The 26,022-nt window shown below is 29.1% G+C and overlaps 1 protein-coding gene across 1 annotated transcript; it reads right to left on the bottom strand.

The window, feature by feature from the left end:
• Window positions 1–412: 412 nt before the first annotated feature.
• LOC142240011 (putative chitinase 10) lies at window positions 413–25,934 on the bottom strand. Its single transcript, XM_075311730.1, has 9 exons — window positions 25,797–25,934; window positions 25,548–25,724; window positions 25,221–25,488; window positions 24,262–24,479; window positions 20,216–20,653; window positions 16,255–16,431; window positions 15,930–16,197; window positions 5,076–5,293; window positions 413–906 (listed from the first exon to the last, which is right to left on the bottom strand). The coding sequence occupies exons 1-9, from the start codon at window positions 25,858–25,860 to the stop codon at window positions 491–493; spliced, it is 2,244 nt and encodes a 747-aa protein (XP_075167845.1). The 5' UTR covers window positions 25,861–25,934; the 3' UTR covers window positions 413–490.
• Between the last annotated feature and the right edge of the window lie 88 nt (window positions 25,935–26,022).

The raw sequence follows: 26,022 nt of genomic DNA, 5'->3' as shown, positions 1-26,022 counted from the left end.
AAAACCATGTTACATGGTCACCACCCAAAAATAACATTTTGCTCTTAAAACATGTTTGAGGTGATCATATTCCTTCTCTGGGTGTATAGATTTTTCCCAAATTCATGTATAATCGATTCACAATAGCATATTACTGTGAATGCATTTTGGCTATACATTGACATATTAATTATTTTAAGTATACAAGTTATTTATTTAATATATTTTAAAACTAATATTTTTTCAATTAAAAATACAATTGGTATCCATAAAAATAAACAAAATCAAAAGTCTGAGTTGTTTATTATTATTTATTTTTACATCATAAATACTGTTCTTTAAGTTAAGAAAAATTTGACTTGTCTTAAAGACATAATTTCAAAGATTTGAATCCTTCAATTCATGGATTTTCCTTTAAACAACGATTATAAACTTTCCTGTAGTAATAATGCATTTATTTCAAAAATAGTTATTCACATTTTGTGTCCGATTACCTCAATGATAATTGTTTTCAATGTAACATCCTCACCTTTTGCAACTTGAAGTATCTTTTCCCTAGATAATTGTATGCATTTATTATTGAATTTGTTAACTTAACTAGAGGATATTTCCGTCCGCATTTCCCCTTATAATCATCGTTTTCCAAAGACCATAACATTACACCACCTAGATTCTCCCCGATGACATAGTTCAATTTCATCTTGAGTGATTTCAAGGATTCATAATATATCCATACGTCAAAAAATATCGTATAACTCTCGCCCAATTCGTAATTGAAATACAATGTAAATAACATCTGCATGGCTTGTTCATATTCACACATCTCAAAATAGGAGATATTTTTTAGTTCATGATTTGCACCTGGATATTTATCAAATGCACGACCAATGAAAGCAATGCCCAGATTCAATTTTTCACGAGGAGCACCTAAATAAGAGAGAAAAAAATATTATGAAAAAAAAAAAAACAACGAAACAAAAATTTTCTTTCTATAGAAAATTTTGTCAAAATCGTATTTTATTTCCAAAAAAATTTTGTCAAAATTTTATTTCTATAGAAAATTTCAAAATTTTATTTCTATAAAAAAAATTTGTCAAAATTTTATTTCCATTGAAAATTTTGTCAAAATTTTATTTCTATAGAAATTTTTTTCAAAATTTTATTTCTATAGCAAATGATGAATTATGGAAGGCTCCTTCAATGTCAGAATTATGTAGCCATTGACAGGTAGTCAGCTTTCAATAAAGCCGACTACTTCATGCAAGATGGTCTCAGTAGCACGGTTACCACTCGAGCCAAAAATAATCTACCAAAATTGTGGGAAAATTGTGCCAAAATTTTATTTCTAAAGAAAATTTTGACAAAATTCTATTTCTAAAGAAAATTTTGCCAAAATTCTATTTCTAGAGAAAATTTTGTCAAAATTGTATGTCTATAGAAAATGTTGTCAAAATTTTATTTCTATAGAAAATTTTGTCAACATTTTATTTCTATAGAAAGTTTTTTATTTTTATTGAAAATTTTGTTAAAAAAAATTATAGAAAAATTTGTCAAAATTTTATTTCTATAGAAAATTTTGTCAAAATTTTATTACTATAGAAAATTTTGTCAATATTTTATTTCTATGGAAAATTTTGTCAAAATTTTATTTTTATAGAAAATTTTGTCAAAATTTTATTTTTATAGAAAATTTTGTCAAAATTTTATATCTATAGAAAATTTTTTTCAAATTTTTTTTCTTTCGAATTTTTTTTCAAAATTTTATTTCTATAGAAAGTTTTTTCAAAATTTTATTTCTATAGAAAGTTTTTTCAAAAGTTTATTTTTATGGAAAATTAAGTTAAAAAAAAAATTATAGAAAAATTTGTCAAATTTTATTTCTATGGAAAATTGTGTCAAAATTTTATTTCTATACAAAATTTTGTCAAAATTTTATTTCTATAGAAAATTTTGCCAAAATTTTATTTCTACAGAAAGTTTTTTCAAAAGTTTATTTTTATTGAAAATTTTGTTAAAAAAAATTATAGAAAAATTTGTCAAAGTTTTATTTCTATAGAAAATTTTGTCAAAATTTTATATCTATGGAAAATTTTGTCAAAATTATATTTGTATAGAAAATTTTGTCCAAATTTTATTACTATAGAAAATTTTGTCCAAATTTTATTACTATAGAAAATTTTGTCCAAATTTTACTTTTATAGAAAATTTTGTTAAAATTTTATTTCTATAGAAAATTTTGCTCAAATTTTATTTCTGTAGAAAATTTTGTCAAAATTTTATTTTTATAGAAAATTTTGTCAAAATTTTATTTTTATAGAAAATTTTGTCAAAATTTTATATCTATAGAAAAATTTTTTTCAAATTTTTTTCTTTCGAATTTTTTTTTTTAAATTTTATTTCTATAGAAAATTTTTTCAAAATTTTATTTCTATAGAAAGTTTTTTCAAAAGTTTATTTTTATGGAAAATTTAGTTAAAAAAAATTATAGAAAAATTTGTCAAATTTTATTTCTATAGACAATTTTGTCAACATTTTATTTCTATAGAAAATGTTGTCCAAATTTTATTTCTATAGAAAATTTTGTCCAAATTTTATTTTTATAGAAAATTGTCAAAATTTTATTTCCATAGAAAATTTTGTCAAAATTTTATTTCTATAGAAAATTTTGTCAAAATTTTATTTCTACAGAAAATTTTTTCAAAAGTTTATTTTTATTGAAAATTTTGTTAAAAAAAATTATAGAAAAATTTGTCAAAGTTTTATTTCCATAGAAAATTTTGTCAGAATTTTATTTCTATAGAAAATTATCAAAATTTTATTTCTATAGAAAATTTTGTCAAAATTTTATTTCTATAGAAAATTTTGTCAAAATTTTATTTCCATAGAAAATTTTGTCAAAATGTTATTTCTATAGAAAATTTTGTCAAAATTTTATGTCTATTGAAAATTTTGTCCAAATTTTATTTCTATAGAAAATTTTGTCCAAATTTTATTTTTATAGAAAATTTTGTCAAAGTTTTATTTCTTTGGAAATTTTTTCAAAATTTTATTTCTATAGAAAGTTTGTCAAAATTTTATTTCTATAGAAAATTTTGTCAAAATTTTATTACTATAGAAAATTTTGTCAAAATTTTATTTCTATAGAAAATTTTATCAAAATTTTATTTCTATGGAAAATTTTGTCAAAATTTTATTTCTATACAAAATTTTGTCAAAATTTTATTTCTATAGCAAATTTTGTCAAAATTTTATTTCTATAGAAAATTTTGTCAAAATTTTATTTCTATAGAAAATTTTGTCAAAAGTTTATTTCTATAGAAAATGTTGTCAAAATTTTATTTCTATAAAAAATTTTGTCCAAATTTTATTTTTATAAAAAATTTTGTTAAAATTTTATTTTTTTCGATTTTTTTTCAAAATTTTATTTCTATTGAAAATTTTGTCAAAATTTTATTTCTATAGAAAATGTAAAAATTTTATTTCTATAAAAAATTTTGTCCAAATTTTATTTTTATAGAAAATTTTGTTAAAATTTTATTTCTTCCGAATTTTTTTTCAAAATTTTATTTGTATAGAAAATTTTGTCAAAATTTTATTTCTAATTTTGTCAAAATTTTATTTCTATAGGAAATTTTGGCAAAATTTTATTTCTATAGCAAATTTTGTCAAAATTTTATATCTATAGAAAATTTTGTCAACATTTTTCTATAAAAAAATATTTCAAAACTTTATTTCTTTAAAAAATTTTATCAACATTTTATTTCTATAAAAAGTTTTGTTAAAATTTTATTTCTATGGGAAATTTTGTCAAAATTTTATTTCTATAGAAAATTTTGTCAAAATTTTATTTCTATAGCAAATTTTGTCAACATTTTTTTTTCTATAGAAAATTTTTGTCAAAAGTTTATTTCTTTCGAAATTTTTTCAAAATTTTATTGCTATAGAAAATTTTGTCAACATATTATTTCTATAGAAAATTTTGTCAACATTTTATTTCCATAGAATATTTTGTCAAAATTTTATTTCTATAAAAAATTTTGTCAAAATTTTATTTCTATAGAAAATGATGAATTATGCAAGGCTCCTTCAATGTCAGAATTATGTAGCCATTGACAGGTAGTGAGCTTTCAATAAAGCCGACTACTTCTTGCAAGATGGTCTTAGTAGCACGGTTGCCACTCGAGCCAAAAATAATCGACCAGAATTGTAAGAAAATTGTGTCAAAATTTTATTTCTAAAGAATATTTTGACAAAATTATATATCTTTAGAAAATTTTGTAAAAATTTTACTTCTATTGAATATTTTGTCAAAAGTTTATTTCTATAACAAATGTTGTCAAAATTTTATTTCCATAGAAAATTTTGTCAAAATATTATTTCCATAGAAAATGCTGTCAAAATTTTATTTCCATAGAAAATTTTGTCAAAATTTTATTTCCATCGAAAATTTTGTTAAAATATTATTTCCATAGAAAATGTTGTCAAAATTTTATTTCGATAGAATATTTTGTCAAAATTTTATTTCTATAAAAAATTTTGTCAAAAGTTTATTTCTATAGAAAATGATGAATTATTTCTATAGAAAATGATCAATGTCAGAATTATGTAGCAATTGACAGGTAGTGAGCTTTCTATAAAGCCGACTATTTCATGCAAGATGGTCTCAGTAGCACGGTTGCCACTTCGGTCAAAATTTTATTTCTATAGAAAACTTTGTCAAAATTTTATTTCTATAAAAAATTTTGTCAGAATTTTATTTCTATAAAAAATTTGGTCAAAATTTTATTTCTATAGAAAACTTTGTCAACATTTTATTTATATAGAAAATTCTGTCAAAATTCTATTTTTATAGAAAATTTGGTTAAAATTTTATTTCTATAGAAAACTTTGTCAAAATTTTATTTATATAGAAAATTTTGCGAATACATCAAAAATTCTACCAATCTACCTAACAGTAAAACAATTTTTGCTAAAATTCTACAAACTGTGGCAACCGTGCTCAATGTCCTTCGAGTATGCATGTTAGAATACCTCGTGGACATAAATGAAATTTGTAATACAAACCTTTTAATAGGAAGTATATTCTTCATACATACCTTCTTTGATCCAGTAACTGATGGTCGATTCTACTGTGTATTTGGCATTACCAAACAGAGGAGCATGATATTCCATTTCATTGGTATTGGTATAATTGTAGGCCATGACATTAATGAAATCCACATATTTCTGAAGTTTAGGAATATCATACCATTCACGAGCATGGTCCGTTCTACCAGTAACAGATACACCAAATTTAATCTCGTAAATTCTTAATCTGAAAGTAAACATGAGAGTGAGAATATATGGGAAACTTGGCGCACAGATGGTGTGGAATCGTTATGGCATAGAGAAGCACATTTCCGTACCCAGATGCTATGAAAGATTCCTGCTAAGTGCTGTGTCAGTTTCTAGCACTATCGTTTAGCGAAACCAAACCACAGTGAAACCACTGAAAATTGGACAATCTTAAAAACTAATATAAACAAAAATTATATATTTCGAACTCCAATTTTTAACACATTATTTTTAAGTACAAGCATATAATGTTCATAAACTAGTATAATATGTTATGTTTCGCGTACCTCAGTTTAGAGATTAAAAGTTTATAAACAGATTTATAAAAAACGATATGCTCAGAGTGAAACATTATATGTTTGCACAGTACAAACAATTTTTTGTTTGAACAAATTTTTAAAACAATATATATGCTTGAAGCGGAATAAGTTTGGGAGCATATGTTAAAGAGGCGATTTTTTTTGAGGGTGTACTGAATCGAATTAAAGACCTCGACGATGGAATTTTTGAGGCATTGAAGACATTGCTGCCAATTTGCGATTTTGTTATAAAAAAATGCATGAAAATATGATATTGTCCTGATGATCATTTGGCTTATACTGTTTTTCGTTATTAACGGCATGTCTTAATTTTTCTTATAAAACGAATATTCGATAATCTATCACAAAAGCTGAAATTTTTCTTTAAATACCAAAAAGAAACCTTCTTAGGAAAATCCTTTGCATCAAACTTCTCATGAAAAAATGTCCACTTATAAGAGCATTCCGGTTTTCACTTCACCTATCAGGGATGGAAAATACAGTAATATAGTACTTTTTCAATACTTTTCCCCCTGGTAAGTACCGTACTATTCACGCGAATTAGTTAGTACAGGTTTGAGCCGATATCAGATTTATGGTACAATAGTTTGGACGAAATATTTTAATATTTTGTGAAGGTCTTTAACAAACTTATTTTATAATGGTCTTTTACAAATTTGGCAAAACAGGCAATGTCATGCGGGAAGAAAATCTTGATTTTATAGACAAAAACACAATTTTCTTGAATTTCAAGAATGTTTCGGTCGGAAAAAGAATGTGAGTTTATATTACGCTTCCTCACGAACACTTTTTCAATGAGAAGTTATCGATCGCGTACTAAAACAATGCGAACCATTGCGGTTGAAACATGAGACAAAAATAATCTACCAACATTTGGAGAAAAACTTACCAAAAACTACTAAAAATATATTATTTCTATATAAAATTTTATTTCTATAGAAAAATTTTATTTTTATAGAAAACTTTGTCAAAATGTTATTGCTATAGAAAAATTTTGTCAAAATTTTATTTTTATAGAAAATTTTGGCAAAAGTTTATTTCTATAGAATATTTTGCCAAATTTTATTTCTATAGAAAGTTTTGTCAAAATTTTATTTCTTTAGAAAATGATCTATACAAATTATGGAAGGCTCCTTCAATGTTAGAATTATGTAGCCATTGCCAGGTGGTGAGCTTTCAATAAAGCCGACTACTTCATGCAAGATGGTCTCAGTAGCACGGTTGCCACTCGAGCCAAAATAATCACCAAATTTGTGAGAACATTTTGCCAAAATTTTATTTCTAAAGAAAATTTGGCCAAAATTCTATTTGTATAGACAATTTTGTCAAAATTTTATTTCTATAGAAAATTTTGTCAAAATTTTATTTCTATAGAAAATTTTGTCAAAATTTTATTTCTATAGAAAATTTTGTCAAAATTTTATTTCTATAGACAATTTTGTCAAAATTTTATTTCTATTGAATATTTTGTCAAAAGTTTATTTCTATAGCAAATGTTGTCAAAATTTTATTTCCATAGAAAATTTTTCCAAAATATTATTTCCATAGAAAATGCTGTCAAAATTTTATTTCCATAGAAAATTTTGTTAAAATCTTATTTCCATAGAAAATGTTGTCAAAATTTTATTTCTATAGAAAATTATGAATTATGGAAGGCTTCTTCAATGTCAGAATTATGTAGCCATTGACAGGTAGTGAGCTTTCTATAAAGCCGACTACTTCATGCAAGATGGTCTCAGTAGCACGGTTGCCACTCGAGCCAAAATAATCACCAAATTTGTGAGAATATTTTGCCAAAATTTTATTTCTAAAGAAAATTTTGTCAAAATTCTATTTGTATAGCCAATTTTGTCAAAATTTTATTTCTATAGAAAATTTTGTCAAAATTTTATTTCTATAGAAAATTTTGTCAAAATTTTATTTCTATAGACAATTTTGTCAAAATTTTATTTCTATTGAGTATTTTGTCAAAATTTTATTTCCATAGAAAATTTTGTCCAAATATTATTTCCATAGAAAATGCTGTCAAAATTTTATTTACATAGAAAATTTTGTCCAAATATTATTTCCATAGAAAATGCTGTCAAAATTTTATTTCCATAGAAAATTTTGTCAAAATTTTATTTCCATAGAAAATTTTGTTAAAATCTTATTTCCATAGAAAATGTTGTCAAAATTTTATTTCTATAGAAAATTATGAATTATGGAAGGCTTCTTCAATGTCAGAATTATGTAGCCATTGACAGGTAGTGAGCTTTCTATAAAGCCGACTACTTCATGCAAGATGGTCTCAGTAGCACGGTTGCCACTCGAGCCAAAAATAATCTAATAATAATTTGTATAGAAAGTTTTGTCAAAATTTTATTTCTTTAGAAAATGATCTATACAAATTATGGAAGGCTCCTTCACTGTTAGAATTATGTAGCCATTGACATTTCTATAGATAATTTTCTTAAAATGTTATTTCTAAGAACATTTTGTCAAAATTTTATTTCTATAGACAATTTTCTTAAAATGCTATTTTTATAGAAAATTTTGTCAAAATTTTATTGCTATAGAAAACTTTGTCAAAATTTTATTGATATAGAAAAATTTTTTCAAAATTTTATTCTTATAGAAAATTTTGGCAAAATTTTATTTCTATAGAAAAATGTTGCCAAAATTTTATTTTTATAAAAAATTTTATATAAATTTTATTTCTATAGCAAATTTTGTCAAAATTTTATTTCTATAGAAAATTTCCTCAAACTTTTATTTCTATACAAAATTTTCTGAAAATTTCATTTTTATAAAAAAATTTATTTCTATAGAAAATTTTCCAAATTTTTTTTTTTATATAGAAAAATTTCTCAAAATTTTATTTCTACAGAAAATTTTATCAAAAATTTCTTTTTATTTATCTATACATAATTTATGAAGTACCATGAATTCTACCAATCTACCAAACTAAAAAAGTACCATGTTTGGTAGAATTCTACCAACTATGGCAATCGTGATTACAATACTTTCTTGACAATAATCTTCCAATGGAATTTTTGCTGAAAAGTACTTTTTGTACTTTTTTAAAAATAGCATTTTCAATCCCTGCTGCCTAGTCCCAAATAATGTTTCTAAATGTTTTCTACATTTCTTAGAATTTTCCTATATTTCGTACAATTGTTAGATATTAGAGTTGCATGGTTTTTAAATAACTTTATTGGAAATTTTAACATCTGGCTATTTTCTTATACATAATCACTATCCCCAATATCCTCAAAATTAAGATCTATGTTAGTCGCATCCTCTATTAAATATTCAGTTTTCGGTTGATACGATGGACCAATTATTTTCGCCGTTACTGTCAGTAGGGGATATGGTTGACCGCAAATTCCCACAATATCATCGTTGTTCAACGACCATAACATTACACCTCCAAGATGTTCTTCGAGAACATAGTATAATTTCATTTCAAGTGATTGTGCGGACTCGTAGTATATCCATTTGCCAAATACGACCATCTGACTTGTTCCCGAGTTACCATCGAAAATGTTACCGAAGGTATCCTGTAATCGACACACATTTCTATACGAATCCTTTCTAATCTCTTTCTGGACACCGAAGGTTTGTGCTATGAAAGCGATTCCCAAATTTATGATATTTCTCTTAACACCTATATATAAAAAGGGTTCATATTAAAGTTATTCTGGAGAACTTTTCAAGTGGATAGGATATATGAGAAATAAAACTATATTTGGTGTTGTATATATTTGGTTGTGGTATTGTGAATTTCAAAAAAAAAATCCAATCAAAATTATAGAAAAGGTTTAATACTTTAAAAAAAAAATCAAAATTAATATTAAACTTGCAGTTGATTGTTAATGTAGTAAAAAAAATTAAATATGAAACAACTAAAATATTGCTGAGGCTCAGCGTTAAATTTTTACTTTACCCGATAAAAAATTTAGGGGAATTTAATTAATTTTTTAACTTTAATTTAATTTATTTAATTTTTTTAACTTTAATTCAATTTGTTTACTATTTCTTTTTTTAGGTTTAGCTTAAAAAAAGTATTCTAAAGCAATTATTTATTTATTTTTTTTCCTTTACAGGTATTTGAATTGAACTTTACTGGTTACTCTATGAGTGTAAGTTTTTTTTATTAATTCTATTTAAAGGCTATACAGGGTCTTAAAATAATAATATTTTTACCTGATGGCAATTTTCTGGAATTATTACAAGCAATATCATTTTAATTAATGGCAAATAAATACGTGCTGCCTTGTAAAAATTATAAATGTTGTCTGCATAGACATTTTAGGCAAACGAAATTGTCCTTTGGTATTATAATATCTTTTTTGTAATGGATAGCATATAAGCCCGAAGTTATGACAAGTGAAGCACCGATAGTCTCTATTAAGAATAAAAACAAAAGACTTAAGCGACAAAAAAATTTGTTTATGTCAAAGTTTGTTTTTAAGAGTCTAAAACTCTTCTTTACGTGTAGTATATAATTAAATTAGTTTAAATTTAAATAAATAGAGTTTTATTTGAATCACTCTTGTCTAATTTAATTTGAGCAAACGAATAGCTGGTGAGTAGGGTTGCTACAATTAAAACGAAATTTGGAAAAAATCTACTAAAAATCTAATAAGTTAAAAAAAATTATATTTAAAAATTTTGATATTTGAACAAGTGAACTTCGTCGTAAAACAAAGTTTTCAATGCACTCCATAAAAAATAAATGCATTTAGCTAAAATAAAATATGCTAATTATAGTCCTCTTTCTCATATAAACATTCATCTTCTTTGACATACCCGCTTTTATCCAATAATTAATGGTCGATTCTACTGTATATTTAGCTTCCCCACGCAGAGGAGCATGATATACCATGTCAACTTTATTGGTATAATTATAGGCCATAACATTTATGTAATCAACAGAATCCCTAAATTTGGGTATGTCATAATATGCACTAGCGTAATCAGTTCTTCCAGTAACCGAGATACCACTCTCATAGTTGTATACCTTAAGTCTGAAAGTAGATTTTATTTAGAGATATTTTTGTTAAAAAAAATTTGAGAATTTGGGGGGCGAGAAATAATGGTTAGTCGAACTGGGCTTGATGATCACGCAGCCCATACGAATATTTAATTATATTTGTAATATCATCGTGATATCAGCGTTTGTAATACTTTTTAGTTAAAATTTTCTAAAATTAACCAACATTGTTTTCCTGGTGGGTTCTCTGTTTTTTTTTTAGTGTACCATTATAAAGATTTATTATGCGGTACATAAACATCTACACTCTCAATTACTCCTGCAAACAAACAATTATTTGTAGTACTCCAGGGTTGCCTTCATACATTAACAAGCGCATGTAAACGTTGATGAAAGGTTTTAAGCTTGAGAAGAGACTTCATCTGTTTGGTAGTGGTCGTTACATAAATTAAATGGCGCCCAACGTGGGGCTACATCGGTGAGCATTACTATGAAAATATGATCGGGCAGCGGTGTTTTAAAGTGAAAGTTCTGAAACCCATATTTTTTGCATCCGTTTCAATTTAAAAAATAAATTATATATATTTTAATCTTAAGTACAAAAAAAAAGTAATTAAAAAATATCAGAGTATGACAAGTATATACGGCCGTAAGTTCGGCCAGGCCGAATCTTATGTACCCTCCACCATGGATTGCATATAAACTGCTACTAAAGACTGTCATACACCATCGAATTACTTGGGTTGCGGTAACACTTGCCGATGGCAAGGTATCTTAAAACTTCTTAGTTAGTCCATACGGGGTATATATTAAACAAAAAAGGCCGATTAAATACTTAGCTTGACAAAATTTTCTATAGAAATAAAAATTTTGACAAAATTTTCTATAGCAATAAATATTTGACAAAATTTTCTATAAAAATAAAATTATGACAAAATTTTCTATAGAAATAAAATCTTGACAAAATTTTGTATAGTAGTAAAATTTTGACAAAATTTTCTATAGAAATAAAATTTTGACAAAATTTTCTATAAAAATAAAATGTTGAAAAAATTTTGTATAGTAATAACATTTTGACAAAATTTTCTATAGTAATAAAATTTTGGCAAAATTTTCTATAGACCGATATGGACCAATTTTGGCATGGTTGTTAGCGGCCATATACTAGCGCAATGTACCAAATTTCACCACATACCTAATTTCAACGGGATCGGATGAATTATGTTCCTCCAAGAGCTCCGGAGGTCAAATCTGGGGATCGGTTTAAGTGGGGGTTACATATAATTAAGACTGCTATGGACAAAGTTTCTCATGGTTGTTAGAGACCATATACTAGCACCACGTGCCAAATTTCAACCGGATCGGGTGAATTTTGCTTTTCCAAGGGGCTCCAGTTGTCAAATCTGGGGATCGGTTTATATGGGGGCTACATATAATTATGGACCGATATGGACCAATTCCTGCATGGTTGTTAGAGACCATATACTAACACCACGTACCAAATTTCAACCGAATCGGATGAATTTTGCTCATCCATGAGGCTTCGGAGGTCAAATCTTGGGATCGGTTTATATGGGGGCTAGGTTAGGTTAGGTGGCAGCCCGTTGTATCAGGCTCATTTAGACTATTCAGTCCATTGTGATAATTATATGGGGGCTATATATATTTATGTATCGATGTGAACCAAGTTTTTCATGGTTGTTATAGATCATATGCTGACGCCATGTACCAAATTTCAGCCGGATCGGCTGAAATCTGGGGATCGGTTTATATGGGGGCTATAACAGGTTGGCAGATAAGTCCCCGGTCTGACACATAGATGGCGTCGCTAGTATTAATTGCATATTATTTTTAAATAGTACCCACCTTCAAATGATGCGTGTCAAAATTTGACGTCTGTAACTCAATTAGTTTGTGAGATAGAGCGTCTTTTGTGAAGCTACTTTTGTTATTGTGAAAAAAAAATGGAAAAAAAGGAATTTCGTGTTTTGATAAAATACTGTTTTCTGAAGGGAAAAAATACGGTGGAAGCAAAAACTTGACTTGATAATGAGTTTCCGGACTCTGCCCCAGGGCAGTCAACAATAATTGATTGGTATGCAAAATTCAAGCGTGGTGAAATGAGCACGGATGACGGTGAACGCAGTAGACGCCCGAAAGAGGTGGTTACCGACATCAAAAAACATCAAAAAAATCCACAAAATGATTTTGAATGACCGAAGTGAAATGAAGTTGATCGAGATAGCAGAGGCCTTAAAGATATCAAAGGAACGTGTTGGTCATATCATTCATCAATATTTGGATATGCGGAAGCTCTGTGCAAAATGGGTGCCGCGCGAGCTCACATTTGACCAAAAACAACAACTTGTTGATGATTCTGAGCGGTGTTTGTAGCTGTTAACTCGTAATACGCCCGAGTTTTTTCGTCGATATGTGACAATGGATGAAACATGGCTCCACTACACTCCTGAGTCCAATCGACTGTTGGCTGAGTGGACAGCGACCGGTGAACCGTCTCCGAAGCGTGCAAAGACTCAAAAGTCCGCTGCCAAAGTAATGGCCTCTGTTTTTTGGGATGCGCATGGAATAATTTTTATCGATTATCTTGAGAAGGGAAAAACCATCAACAGTGACTATAATGGTGTTATTGGAGCGTTTGAAAGTCGAAATTGCGGCAAAACGAAAAGAAGAAAAAGGAATTGTTCCACCAAGACAACGCACCGTGCCACAAGTCATTGAGAACGATGGCAAAAATTCATGAATTGGGCTTCGAATTGCTTCCCCACCCACCGTTTCCTCAGATCTGGCCCCAGCGACTTTTTCTTGTTCTCAGACCTCAAAAGGATGCTCGCAGGGAAAAAATTTGGCTGCAATGAAGAGGTGATCGCCGAAACTGAGGCATATTTTGAGGCAAAACCGAAGGAGTACTACCAAAATGGTATCAAAAAATTGGAATTGGTCGTTATAATCGTTGTATCGCTCTTGAAGGGAATTATGTTGAATAATAAAAATGAATTTTGACAAAAAAAAATGTGTTTTTCTTTGTTAGACCGGGGCTGGCTGATATGTCAACATGTTATATAATTATGGATGTGGACCAATTTTTGCATGGTTGTTAGAGACCATATACTAACACCATGTACCAAATTTCAGCCGGATGGGATGAAATTTTCTTCTCTTAGAGGATCCGCAAGCCAAATTTGGGGGTCCGTTTATATGGGGGCTATACGTAAAAGTAGACCGATATAGCCCATTTACAATACCATCCGACCTACATCAATAACAACTACTTGTGCCAAGTTTCAAGTCGATAGCTTGTTTCGTTCGGAAGTTAGCGTGATTTCAACAGACGGACGGACGGACATGCTCAGATCGACTCAGAATTTCACCACGACCCAGAATATATATATACGTTATGGGGTCTTAGAGCAATATTGTTGTGTTACAAACGGAATGACAAAGTTAATATACCCCCATCCTATAGTGGAGGGTATAAAAATATTTGTGTATAAAAAAAGGTAAAATATTATACAAGGTTTGGTATAAGTAATAAGTATCATCTTTCAGCAAATAACTCTTCCACTATCAATACCAGGGAACTGCAATGTACATAGGGATTGTACCCACAATGTTGTATAAAAAATTCGCATTATCTTACCCTACGTCTATCATATATGTATCCCCACGTTGGGCGCTAATTTATTTATGTAACGTATCTCTACAAACAAACAAATATTTGTAGTACTCCAGCTTTGGCATCATACCTTACGATTGAGAAGAGTCAGTACACTTCGGCGATGGTCATTACATTAATTAAATGGCGTCCAACGTGGATCTATATCGGTGAAGATATATTATTCGCAAGAGAAATTTCTGAAGCCCATACTTTTGGATAAAGGGTGATAGGTCAAAATTTGGTCAATATAAACTTGACGTATTTCTTTCAATTTTGCATTTAAAAAACCTGAACACCCCTCATTTTGAAGGTGTGTGTAGAATGTTGCTCCTATTTTGATTTTGGAATTCACTCTTCAGTTGTCAAAATGCCGTCCAAGCACGAAGAGCAGCGTATCAAAATTTTGCTCGCGCATCGCGAAGCACGCAAACCTGGCAAAATCGCTAAAAGTTGCCAAATCAACCGTTACAAATGTAATTAAAGCGTTTGGGGAACGTTTGTCGACAGCCAGGAAGTCTGGATCGGGGGGAAATCGAAATCCGGAAGCCGCTGAGACGACAAAGAGAGTTGCCGGTAGTTTCAAGCGAAACCCTAACCTCTCTCTCCGAGATGCCGCAAATAAGCTGGGTGTATCGTCTACAACCGTGCATCGAGCCAAAAAACGAGCCGGACTATCGACTTACAAGAAGGTAGTGACTCCAAATCGCGATGATAAACAAAATACGACGGCCAAAGCGCGATCCCGGAGGCTGTACACGACGATGCTGACGAAGTTTTACTGCGTGGTAATGGACGACGAAACCTACGTCAAAGCTGACTACAAGCAGCTTCTGGGACAGGAGTTTTATACGGCGAAAGGAAGGGGAAAGGTAGCAGATATTTTCAAGCACATAAAACTGTCAAAGTTCGCAAAGAAATATCTGGTTTGGCAAGCCATCTGTACCTGTGGCTTGAAAAGCAGCATTTTCATAGCTTCCGGGACTGTCAACCAAGAAATTTACGTGAAAGAGTGTTTGAATAAACGTCTGCTGCCTTTCCTGAAGAAACACGGCCGGATTTGGCATCTTGCCATTACGGTAAAAAGGTCATGGAGTGGTACGCCGCCAACAACGTGCAGGTGGTTCCCAAGGACAAGAACCCTGCCAACACGCCAGAGCTCCGCCCAATTGAGAAATACTGGGCTATTGTCAAGCGGAAACTAAAGAAGACAAAAAAAAACTGCTAAGAACGAGCAGCAGTTCAAGGCAAACTGGCTTTCTGCCGCGAAGAAGGTGGACAAGGTGGCTGTACAAAATCTGATGGCAGGTGTCAAGCGTGAGGCCCGGCAATTCGGATTTGGAAAAGCGAAAGCCTAACTGAATATTTTTCCTGAATTTTATACTAATTGAACTTGAAAAAGAAATTTAATTTGATTTTTTAAATAAACGATTTCACCGATTTACACGCGTTTTCCCTTGACCAAATGTCAGTGTGAGTGTTTTGAAATGGTCCTTTCGATTCATTGAAATGATTAGATTCATTCAAAATCTTATGAAACTTCTGGCGATTTCCTACACTGATCCGTTCTTCTTTTTAAAGGTCTCGTCCTTTACGCAGCAGAATGTGGATCCATCAATTAAACGAAAAAAAATCAATTACTCACCTTTCCGATAGCTCTTGTAGAAGTATCGAAAAATTATCTTTGTCATTGACATTTCCACTGCTGCCTGGATACGTCCAATATAAATCCAATCCATTTATATCATTTCTATTTAGATATTCCACAGTCGTGTCTATAAAAATCTGACGTGATTCCCCATTGGAAGCCATTTGAGAAAATCTCTCAGAACTCACAAGTGTACCTCCAACAACGGCAATTATCTTCAATGCGGGATTTGCAGTTCTCAACTCAATCAATCGTTTAAGCCAATCTATGGATTATTATAAGAGATTATCATGGAGTTTGTGTGGAACCATAATAGGCTTACCATTCTGGGGTCCAAAATACGTTTTGCTATCGTCAAAAGCGTAAGAGTCACTTATGCCAAAGAAGGCATAGCTAATATGGGTACACTGAAATGGATTAATCGAATCGATTGTAAACAATTCCCATTTTTCACGGTTATCATTAGCCCAGGATCCCAAATAGCAATTTATGACTTTATCTATGAAAGAAATTTGAAAATACTGATTAGGTTTATTATACGGATTAAGTTTATTTATTGGAGAATGTAGTATTTTTGTTGAATTACAAGTTAGTCCTGGTTTGGGAACAGCATATAAGAATGCTACGAACAAAATATAGCCCAAATAATTCATTTTTCTAGTGGGTTAGTATAGATGGGATCTCCTAGACTAGTAATTCATTTGAATCTTTTGTGGCTTGATCTTCCGAGATGGATGATTTCAAAATCCATGATTCTTTATAAAAACGAATTCCTTATCACGTACTCCAACCGTGGTCTTACATATTTTAATTAAATTCCCTTATTGTTGCCAAATGAGTGTTTAAACATTTCTCATATGATTTAAAACGATGTAGATTCGATATTTCGGTCGTCTTAGACTATGGACGTGTCAACAATAGCCAGACTTATTACAGAGCTACAGCTTAAACAATCACACTATAGCTATCCGATACGCTGAATATGAATCCAATGGAATTTTGTTTTTTTTCGGTCTTTTTCGAAAAACCAAAATCCAATCCAGAAATGGATGAATATACTGACAGATTACATTTGTGGAGCGAACAGTCCAGCAATCCTATAAAAAAAACTATACAGTCAGAGTGAATGGAAGGTTTCCTATAGAAAACCCAATTCAGCCAAGCTGAATACAAGAAAACTCTATGTTCAAATCTCTATACAGCCGGGAGGAGTAGACATTTAAATTTAGCCTGGCTGAATGGAAGTTTACCCATATAAAAATTAATTCAGCCTGGCTGAATAGAAGATTTCTAATAGAAAACTCAATTGAGCCTGACTGAATGGAAGTTTTCCTACAGAAAACACTATTTAACCTGGCTAAATTGCTATTGAAAACTCAGTAAATTCCTATTGAAAACTCAATAAAAGTTTTTCTATAGAAAACTCAATTCAGCCTAACTGAATAGAAGTTTTCCTATAGAAAACTCACTTAAGCCACGGTGAGTAGACATTTTGTTATTGAAAACTCAATTCACCCTGGCTGAATAGAAGTTTTCCTATAGAAAACTCAATTCAGCCTGGTTGAATAGAAGTTTTCCTATAGAAAAGTCAGTTTAGCCTAGCAGAGTAGAAGTTTTCCTATAGAAAAGTCAGTTTAGCCTAGCAGAGTAGAAGTTTTCCTATAGAATAGAAATTTTCCAATAGAAAACCCAATTCGTCCTGGCTGAATAGAAGTTTTGATATCAAAAACTCAATTCAGCCTGGCTAAGTAGAAGTCTGCCTATAGAAAACTCAATTCTTCCTATGTTAATAGAAGTTTTCCTATAGAAAACTGAATTCAGCCTGGTTGAATAGAAGTTTTCCTATAGCAAACTCAATTCAACCTGGCTGAATAGAAATTTTCCAATAGAAAACTCAATTCGGCCTGGCTGAATAGAAGTTTTGATATAGAAAACTCAATTCGGCTTGGCTGAAGATAAGTCCTCCTCTAGAAAACTCAATTCGACAGGCTGAATAGAAGTTCGCCAATAGAAAACTCAATTCAAGAAGTTTTCCAATGGAAAATTCAATTCAACCTTGCTGAAAAGATGCTTTCCTATAGACAACTCAATTCATCCTTACTCAATAGAAGTTTTGATATAAAAACTCAATTCAGCCTGGCTAAGTAGAAGTCTTCCTATAGAAAACTCAATTCAGCCTGAAGTTTTCCTATAGAAATCTCACTTAAACCACGATGAATAGAAATTTTCCTATTGAAAACTCAATTCACCCTGGCTGAATAGTAGTTTTCCAAAAGAAAACTAAATTCAGCCCGGATGAGTTGAAGTTTTCATGTAGATAACCTGGCTGAATAGAAGTTTTTCTATAAAAAACAAACTCAAATCAGCCTGGCTGAATGGAAGTTGTACTATAGAAGGCACAATTCAGCCCGGCTGAATATAATAGAATTCAGACCAATTCACCCTGGCTGAATAAAAGTTTTGCTATAGAAAACTCAATTCATCCTGGCTGAATAGGAATTTTCCTTCAGAAAAGTCAATTCAGACAGTCGGAATAGAAGTTTTCCTCCACAAAACTAAATTTTCAGTCTGGCTTAATAAAAAACGATGAATATAAAAACTCAATTAACCACAAAAAGAGCAGTTTTTTTTCTATAGAATACTCAATTTAATCTGGCTGGATAGAAGTCTTCCGATGGAAAACCCAGTATAGCCTAGCTGAGTAGATGTTTTCCTATAGAAAACTCAATTCAGCCTGGCTGAATAGAAATTTTCCAATAGAAAGCTCAATTCGGCCTGGCTGAACAGAAGTTTTGATATAGAAAACTCAATTCAGCATGGCTGAAGATAAGTCCTCCTGTAGAAAACTCAATTCGACAGGCTGAATAGAAGTTCGCCAATAGAAAACTCATTCAACTTGGATGAATAGAATTTTACCAATGGAAAACAATTCAACCATGCTGAAAGGATGCTTTCCTATAGACAACTTAATTCAGCCTTACTGAATAGAAGTTTTGATAAAAAAACTCAATTCAGCCTGGCTAAGTAGAAGTCTTCCTATAGAAAACTCAATTCCTCCTATCTTAATAGAAGTTTTCCTATAGAAAACTCAATTCAGCCTTACTGAATAGAAGTTTTTCTATAGAAATCTCACTTAAGCCACGATGACTAGAAATTTTCCTATTGAAAACTCAATTCAACCTGGCTGAATAGTAGTTTTCCAAAAGAAAACTCAATTCAGCCTGGATGAGTTGAAGTTTTCCTGTAGATAACCTGGCTGAATAGAAGTTTTCCTATAAAAAACTCAAATAACCCTGGCTGAATAGAAGCTGTACTATAGAAGAGACAATTCAGCCTGGCTTAATATAATAGAATTCAGACCAATTCACCCTGGCTGAATAAAAGTTTTGCTATAGAAAACTCAATTCATCCTGGCTGAATAGGAATTTTCCTTCAGAAAAGTCAATACAGCCAGACCTAATAGAAAACGATGAATGTAAAAACGCAATTAAAACACAAAAAAGAGCAGTTTTTGTCTTTAGAAAACTCAATTCAATCTGCCAGGATAGAAGTCTTCCGATAGAAAACTCAATTCAGCTTGGATGAATAGAAGTTTACCTATATTAAATTTCATATAGACAACTCAAGTAAACCACGATGATTAGTTTTCTTGAAGAAAACTCAAAAGGACAAACATTTGCGGTTTTTAAAGATACCGGTAGTACTCTTTTATATGTACCCTACACACGGCCGAGAAGGAATATGATCAGCCCAAACATGTTTTAAGGGCAAAATGTTATTTTTTGACGGTGAACATGGAAAATGTTGTCTTCAAGGGGAACATATATATGGTTGCCGAAATCATATACATAGTTTTCGAGAAAATGACATGGTTGCGGAAAACATGTTCCATGTTCACCGTCCAAAAATATCATTTTGCTCATGAAACATGTTTGGGGTGATGATATTTCTTCTCTGGGTGCAGTCAACATTTTTGACTGCAAATCCAAAAATGTATCGTCAACTAAACAGTTGTGATTTTCGAGAGAGTTCAAATGCATGTATTTAGTTTTTTTTTCAGGACTGGAGTACCCAGTGGATCCAAAAGTAAAAATTTCCTCTGGGTGTACTTACCAATTTTGTACTCTGATGACTTTAATATTATTTGGTAATGAGAGTTTCTGCTGGGTTAGTAAGATAAAAAAAAAACTTTCTCCTTATAGTTTTTTTTTTTTTTTTTTGAATAACTTTATTGTCAAATGGCTTTGAATTTTTATTAACACATTTTAACATCTACCTATATTATTCTCCTTCTTCATCCTCATATTCATTGTCCTCACTATATGCTATAAAACAGACAATTGGTTTAGTTTTATTCTCTATTAAACATTGCATTTTTAGTCCATACGTAGGACCAATTTTTTGTGAGATTGATGTCAACAGAGGATATTGTGTACCGCCGCATTTGCCTTCGTAATCGTCGTTGTTCAATGTCCACACCATTACACCGCCTAGATTTTGTTCAAGAACATAGTCTAATTTCATTTGAAGCGTTTCCGAAGACTCATAGAATACCTTAGTGGTATAGATGACCGTTTGTATTATTCCCAAATTACTATCGATTTGTTGCTCATCGGACAGTAGGGGACACACAAAATTATACGGTAACGTAAACTCACCGCGCCTATTAAAATTTCGCGCAATAAAGGCAATTCCTAAATTTAAAATTTCACGACGAACACCTGAAACAAAAAGAATTTTGTGTTAATATTTTTTTTTGTGTAGAGAAATCTTGAAGTGTATGTTATATGGGTAGTAAATTTCAGTATTATGAATGTGAGTTTACTAAATATTAAAGTTTTGAAAATTTCGTTTTGTCTCTCCTTTGCAAGTTGAAAGCATGGATGGAAAATGCCAACAAATACAAAAAAATATTTTGCTAAATTTTCTTTTTGTCAAAATTTTATTTCTATAGAAAATTTTGCCCAAATTTTATTTCTGTTGAAAATTTTATCAAAATTTTATTTCTATAGAAAATTTGTCAAAATTTAATACTTAGAAAATTTTGTCAAAATTTTAGTTTTATAGAAAAATTTGTCAAAATTTTACGTCTACACAAAATGTTATCAAAATTTTATTTCTTTTCCTCTGTTGGTTAAGCTACACTTGTAGTTTAGTCAATGTATGGTTTTATATTATTTTTTATTTCTATAGAAAATTTTATCAAAATTTTATTTCTATAGAATATTTTGTCAACATTGTATTTCTATAGAAAATTTTGTCAAAAATTTATTTCTATAGAAAATGTTGTCAAAATTTTATTTCTATAGGAAATGTTGTCAAAATTTTATTTCTATAGAAAATTTTGTTAAAAGTTTATTTCTATTGAAAATTTTGTCAAAATTTTATTTCTATAGAAAAATTTGTCAAAATTTCATTTCTATAGAAAATTTTGTCCAAATTTTATTTCTATAGAAAATGTTTTAAAATGTTTATTTTTATAGAAAGTTTTATCAAAATTTTATTTCTATAGAAAATTTTGTCAAAAGAATTTGTCAAAATTTTATTTCTATAGAAAATTTTGTCAAAATTTTATTTCCATAGAAAAATTTGTCAAAATTTTATATCTATAGAAAAATTTGTCAATTTTTTATTTCTATAGAAAATTTTGTCAAAGTTTTATTTCTATAGAAAATTTTGTCAAAATTATGCGTCTAAAGAAAATTTTGTCAAAATTTTATTTATATAGAAAATTTTATCAAAATTTTATATATATAGAAAATTTCTCAAAATATAATTTGATCAAAATTTTATTTCTATAAAAAATTTGCAAAAATTTAATACTTAGAAATTTTTGTCAAAATTTTATTTCTATAGAAAATTTTGTCAAAATTTTATTTCTATAGAAAATTTTGTCAAAATTTTATTTCTATAGAAAATTTTGTCAAAATTTTATTTCTATAGAAAATTTTGTCAACATTTTATTTCTATAGAAAAATTTGTCAAATTTTTATTTCTATAGAAAATTTTGTCAAAATTTTAGTTTGTATAGAAAATGCTGTCATCATTTTATTTCTATAGAAAATTTTGTAAAAATTTTATTTCTATCGAAAATTTTGTAAAAATGTTATTTCTATAGAAAATTTTGTCAAAATTTTATTGCTATAGAAAATTTTGTCAACATTTTATTTCTATAGAAAATGTTCTCAAAGTTGTATTTCTATAGAAAATTTTGTCAAAATTTTATTCCTAGAGAAAATTCTATCAAAATTTTATTTCTATAGAAAAATTTGTCAAAATGTTATTCCTAGAGAAAATTTTGGAAGAAAAAAATCTATAGAAAAGTTTCTCAACATATTATTTCTATAGAAAATGTTGTAAAAATTTTATTTCTATAGAAAATTTTATCAAAATTTTATTTCTATAGAAAATTTGTCAAAGTTTTATTTCTTAGAAAATTTTATCAAAATTTTATTTCTATAGAAAATTTGTCAAAATTTAATTTCTTGGAAAATTTTGTCAAATTGTTATTTCTATAGAAAATTTTGTCAAAATGTTATTTCTAAAGAAAATTTTTTCAAATTTTTTTTAGAGAAATTTTGAAGTGTATGTAGTAAAGTGGGTAGTAAATTTCAGTGGGTAGAAATTTCGTTTTGTCTCTCCTGTGCAAGTTGAAAGCAGGGATGGAAAATGCCAAAAACTAAGCATCCTCTACTTGCAGCAAAACTATCAACCAATTATCAGAATAAATTCGGGTAATTCACTCAACCCAATGTGAACTACACTTGAACCTTCCGAAAAAGGGTTTGATAGTCGGCTACTGCCTAAACAAATTTTGCAAGCATATCTCTTTTCCTTTGCCAAACTGAAATACATTCAAATCGATGATTTGAGTTTGGCAAAGGAAAAGTGATATGCTTGCAAAATTTGTTTAGGCAGTAGCCGACTATCAAACCCTTTTTCGGAAGGTTCAAGTGTAGTTCACATTGGGTTGAGTGAATTACCCGAATTTATTCTGATAATTGGTTGATAGTTTTGCTGCAAGTAGAGGATGCTGATGAGAAATGTGGTAATTCCGAAACAGCTGTACATCCAACCATCTTGCAGTCTATAGGGCTTTGCCCAAATAAATTTGACAAGCATATTTTTCCTCTGTTGGTTAAGCTACACTTGTAGTTTAGTCAATGCATGGCTTTAAGCTGAGATCAAAGACAATAATAACGATTGAAGAGAAGCCAACAATAACAAACAAAACGAAATTTTATTTCTATAGAAAATTTTGTCCAAATTTTATTTTTTTTAAAAATTTGGCAACATTTTATTCCTATAGAAAATTTTAAGTAAAATTTTATCAAAATTTTTTTCTATAGAAAATTTTGTCCAAATTTTATTTCTGTTGAAAATTTTGTCAAAATTTAATTTCTTAGATCATTTTGTCAAAATTTTATTTCGATAGAAAATTTGTCAAAACTTAATTTCTTTAGAAAATTTTGTCAAAATTTTATTCCTATAGAAAATGTTGTCCAAATTTTATTTCTTTTGAAAATTTTGTCAATATTTTATTCCTATAGAAAATTTTAAGAAAATTTTATTTCTATAGAAAATTTTATCAAATTTTTTTTTCTATAGAAAATTTTGTCCAAATTTTATTTCTGTTAAAAATTTTGTCAAAATTTAATTTCTTAGAACATTTTGTCAACATTTTATTCCTATGGAAAATGTTAAGAAAATTTTATTCCTATGGAAAATGTTAAGAAAATTTTATTTCTATAGAAAATTTTGTCCAAATTTTATTTCTGTTGAAAATTTTGTCAAAATTTAATTTCTTAGAACATTTTGTCAAAATTTTATTTCTATAGAAAATTTTATCAAAATTTTATTTCTATGGAAAATTTTATCAAAATTTTATTTCTATAGACAATTTTATCAAAATTTTATTTTTATGGAAAATTTTATCAAAATTTTATTTCTATAGAAAATTTTGTCAAAATTTTATTTCTATAGAAAATTTCTCAAAATATAATTTGATCAAAATTTTATTTCTATAGAAAATTTGTCAAAATTTAATTTCTTTAGAAAATTTTGTCAAAATTTTATTTCTATAGAAAATTTTGTCAATATTTTATTTCTATAGAAAGTTTAGTCAAAATTTTATTTCCATAGAAAATTGTGTTAACATTTTATTTCTATAGAAAATTATCGTCTTTTAGACAACGACAAAAACTTTATATCATAGAAATGCGTCTTATAGGCTAACCAAACTTCGCATTCGTTTTTTTTTTAGCGCATGAAATCTTTTGTCTCATGGCAATATGTTTTTCAGTGTAGATATTAACATTGTTCAACATACCCGATTTGATCCAATAATTCATGGTCGATTCTACCGTGTGTTTAATATCGCCACGCAGAGGAGCATGATATCGCATTTCAACACCATTGGTATAATTGTAGGCCATAACATTAATATAATCAACATTATCCTTAAATTCGGGTATGTCATAAACCACACGTGCGATATCGAGTCTTCCAATCACCGAGATACCAAGCTCGTATCCATATATTTGAAATCTGAAAGTAAAATATTCATATAAATATATATATATATATATTGAAAAATGAAAATTGTGAATATCATCAAGACGAATGGCGACGAGTTGGTAAAATCAATAAAGTCGGTCGGAGAGGTCCTAATATATGATGTTCTTTATAAAGGCCTCGCCATCCTTAATGTGTGAATGTATGGTGTGGGTTATGGTTAGACATGGTCATTAGACCATACATTTTACGGGTCAACCGTTATGATAAATGATTTACGCTATCAAGAGACTATTAAATCTGGACAACGTTGTGCTGTACACACTGAAATAAGATTTTTCTTTTCTGAGGAACGAAATTTTAGACAGACTAAGTATTCTTTCGATGCTAAAAAATTGGCTATTGAAGTAAATTGGATAAAATCGTTGCAACACTTGTCACAAATTCGGTTTGACTTGCTCTTTAAGAAAATGATTTATAACAAAAGGGAATTTCGTTTCTCTAAACTTTCGTTCCTGAGGAAAGATCTTCTTTTGTAGTTAGAAAAATGAACATCATTGGGAGGATATTTTTGGACATGCTTTTAATGTTGTGCCTTTAGAAGTTTCTTTAGGTGTTTATACTTTCATAAAAAAAGTATAAACACTTAAAGGTACATAATTATAAATAAATACAATAAACAATTGAATGCCTTATTAAAAAAATTTAAATAAATGGAATGAAAATGCTATTTTTAGGCCTCTAAAAATAAAAAAAAAAACAGTACCTCCTCACCTTTCTGATAGCTCCTGTAAAAGAATTGGAAAATTTTCTTTGTCCTTGACGTTACCAGTACTACCTGGATACGTCCAATACACATCCAATCCATTTATATTATTGCTATCCATATACTCCACCGTGGTGTCTATAAAATGTTGCCGTGATTCCTCATTGGAAGCCATTTCAGAAAATCTTGCAGAACTCACAAGTGTTCCTCCAACAACTGCAATAATCTTCAATGAGGGATTCGTAAATCTCAAATCAACCAATCGTTTGAGCCAATCTACAATAGTAAGAGTAAGAGATTATCATAGTGTTTATTTGCAACCATTATAAACATACCATTGTCAGGTCCAAAATACGTTTCATTATCGTCAAAAGCATATGAGTCATTTATGCCAAAGAAGGCGTAGCTAATATGGGTACACTGGAATGGATTAATAGAATCCATATCGAACCAATAGTATTTTGGTACCATATCATTGGCCCAGGATCCGAAATAACAATTTATAGTTTTATCTAAGAAATTAAAAAAAAAAATAATAATTTTAATAAATATTATTTTAAAATAAGTTTGTTTTTGTGGTTTACGTGTTAGCCCAGGTTTTAGAAAGACCATTAGGAGCACATACAAAAAATAGCCCAAAGAATTCATTTTTGCTGTTAGTTTTATTTTGGGTCCGGATAGATTTTGGCCTTTTTGGGCTAGTATGTCACTCAAAATTCTAGTACCATCTTATTGTGCTTACATTTTGAGTGATGTGATCTTCAGAGATTAATTATATCTTTGTAAAATTTATTCCTCATCACGTAATAC

This window comes from Haematobia irritans, chromosome 5, assembly GCF_050003625.1.
Source record: "Haematobia irritans isolate KBUSLIRL chromosome 5, ASM5000362v1, whole genome shotgun sequence".
Classification (NCBI taxonomy): domain Eukaryota; kingdom Metazoa; phylum Arthropoda; class Insecta; order Diptera; family Muscidae; genus Haematobia; species Haematobia irritans.
Note: the sequence above shows the minus strand (reverse complement) of the source record. Positions and strands in the feature narration are given on the sequence as shown.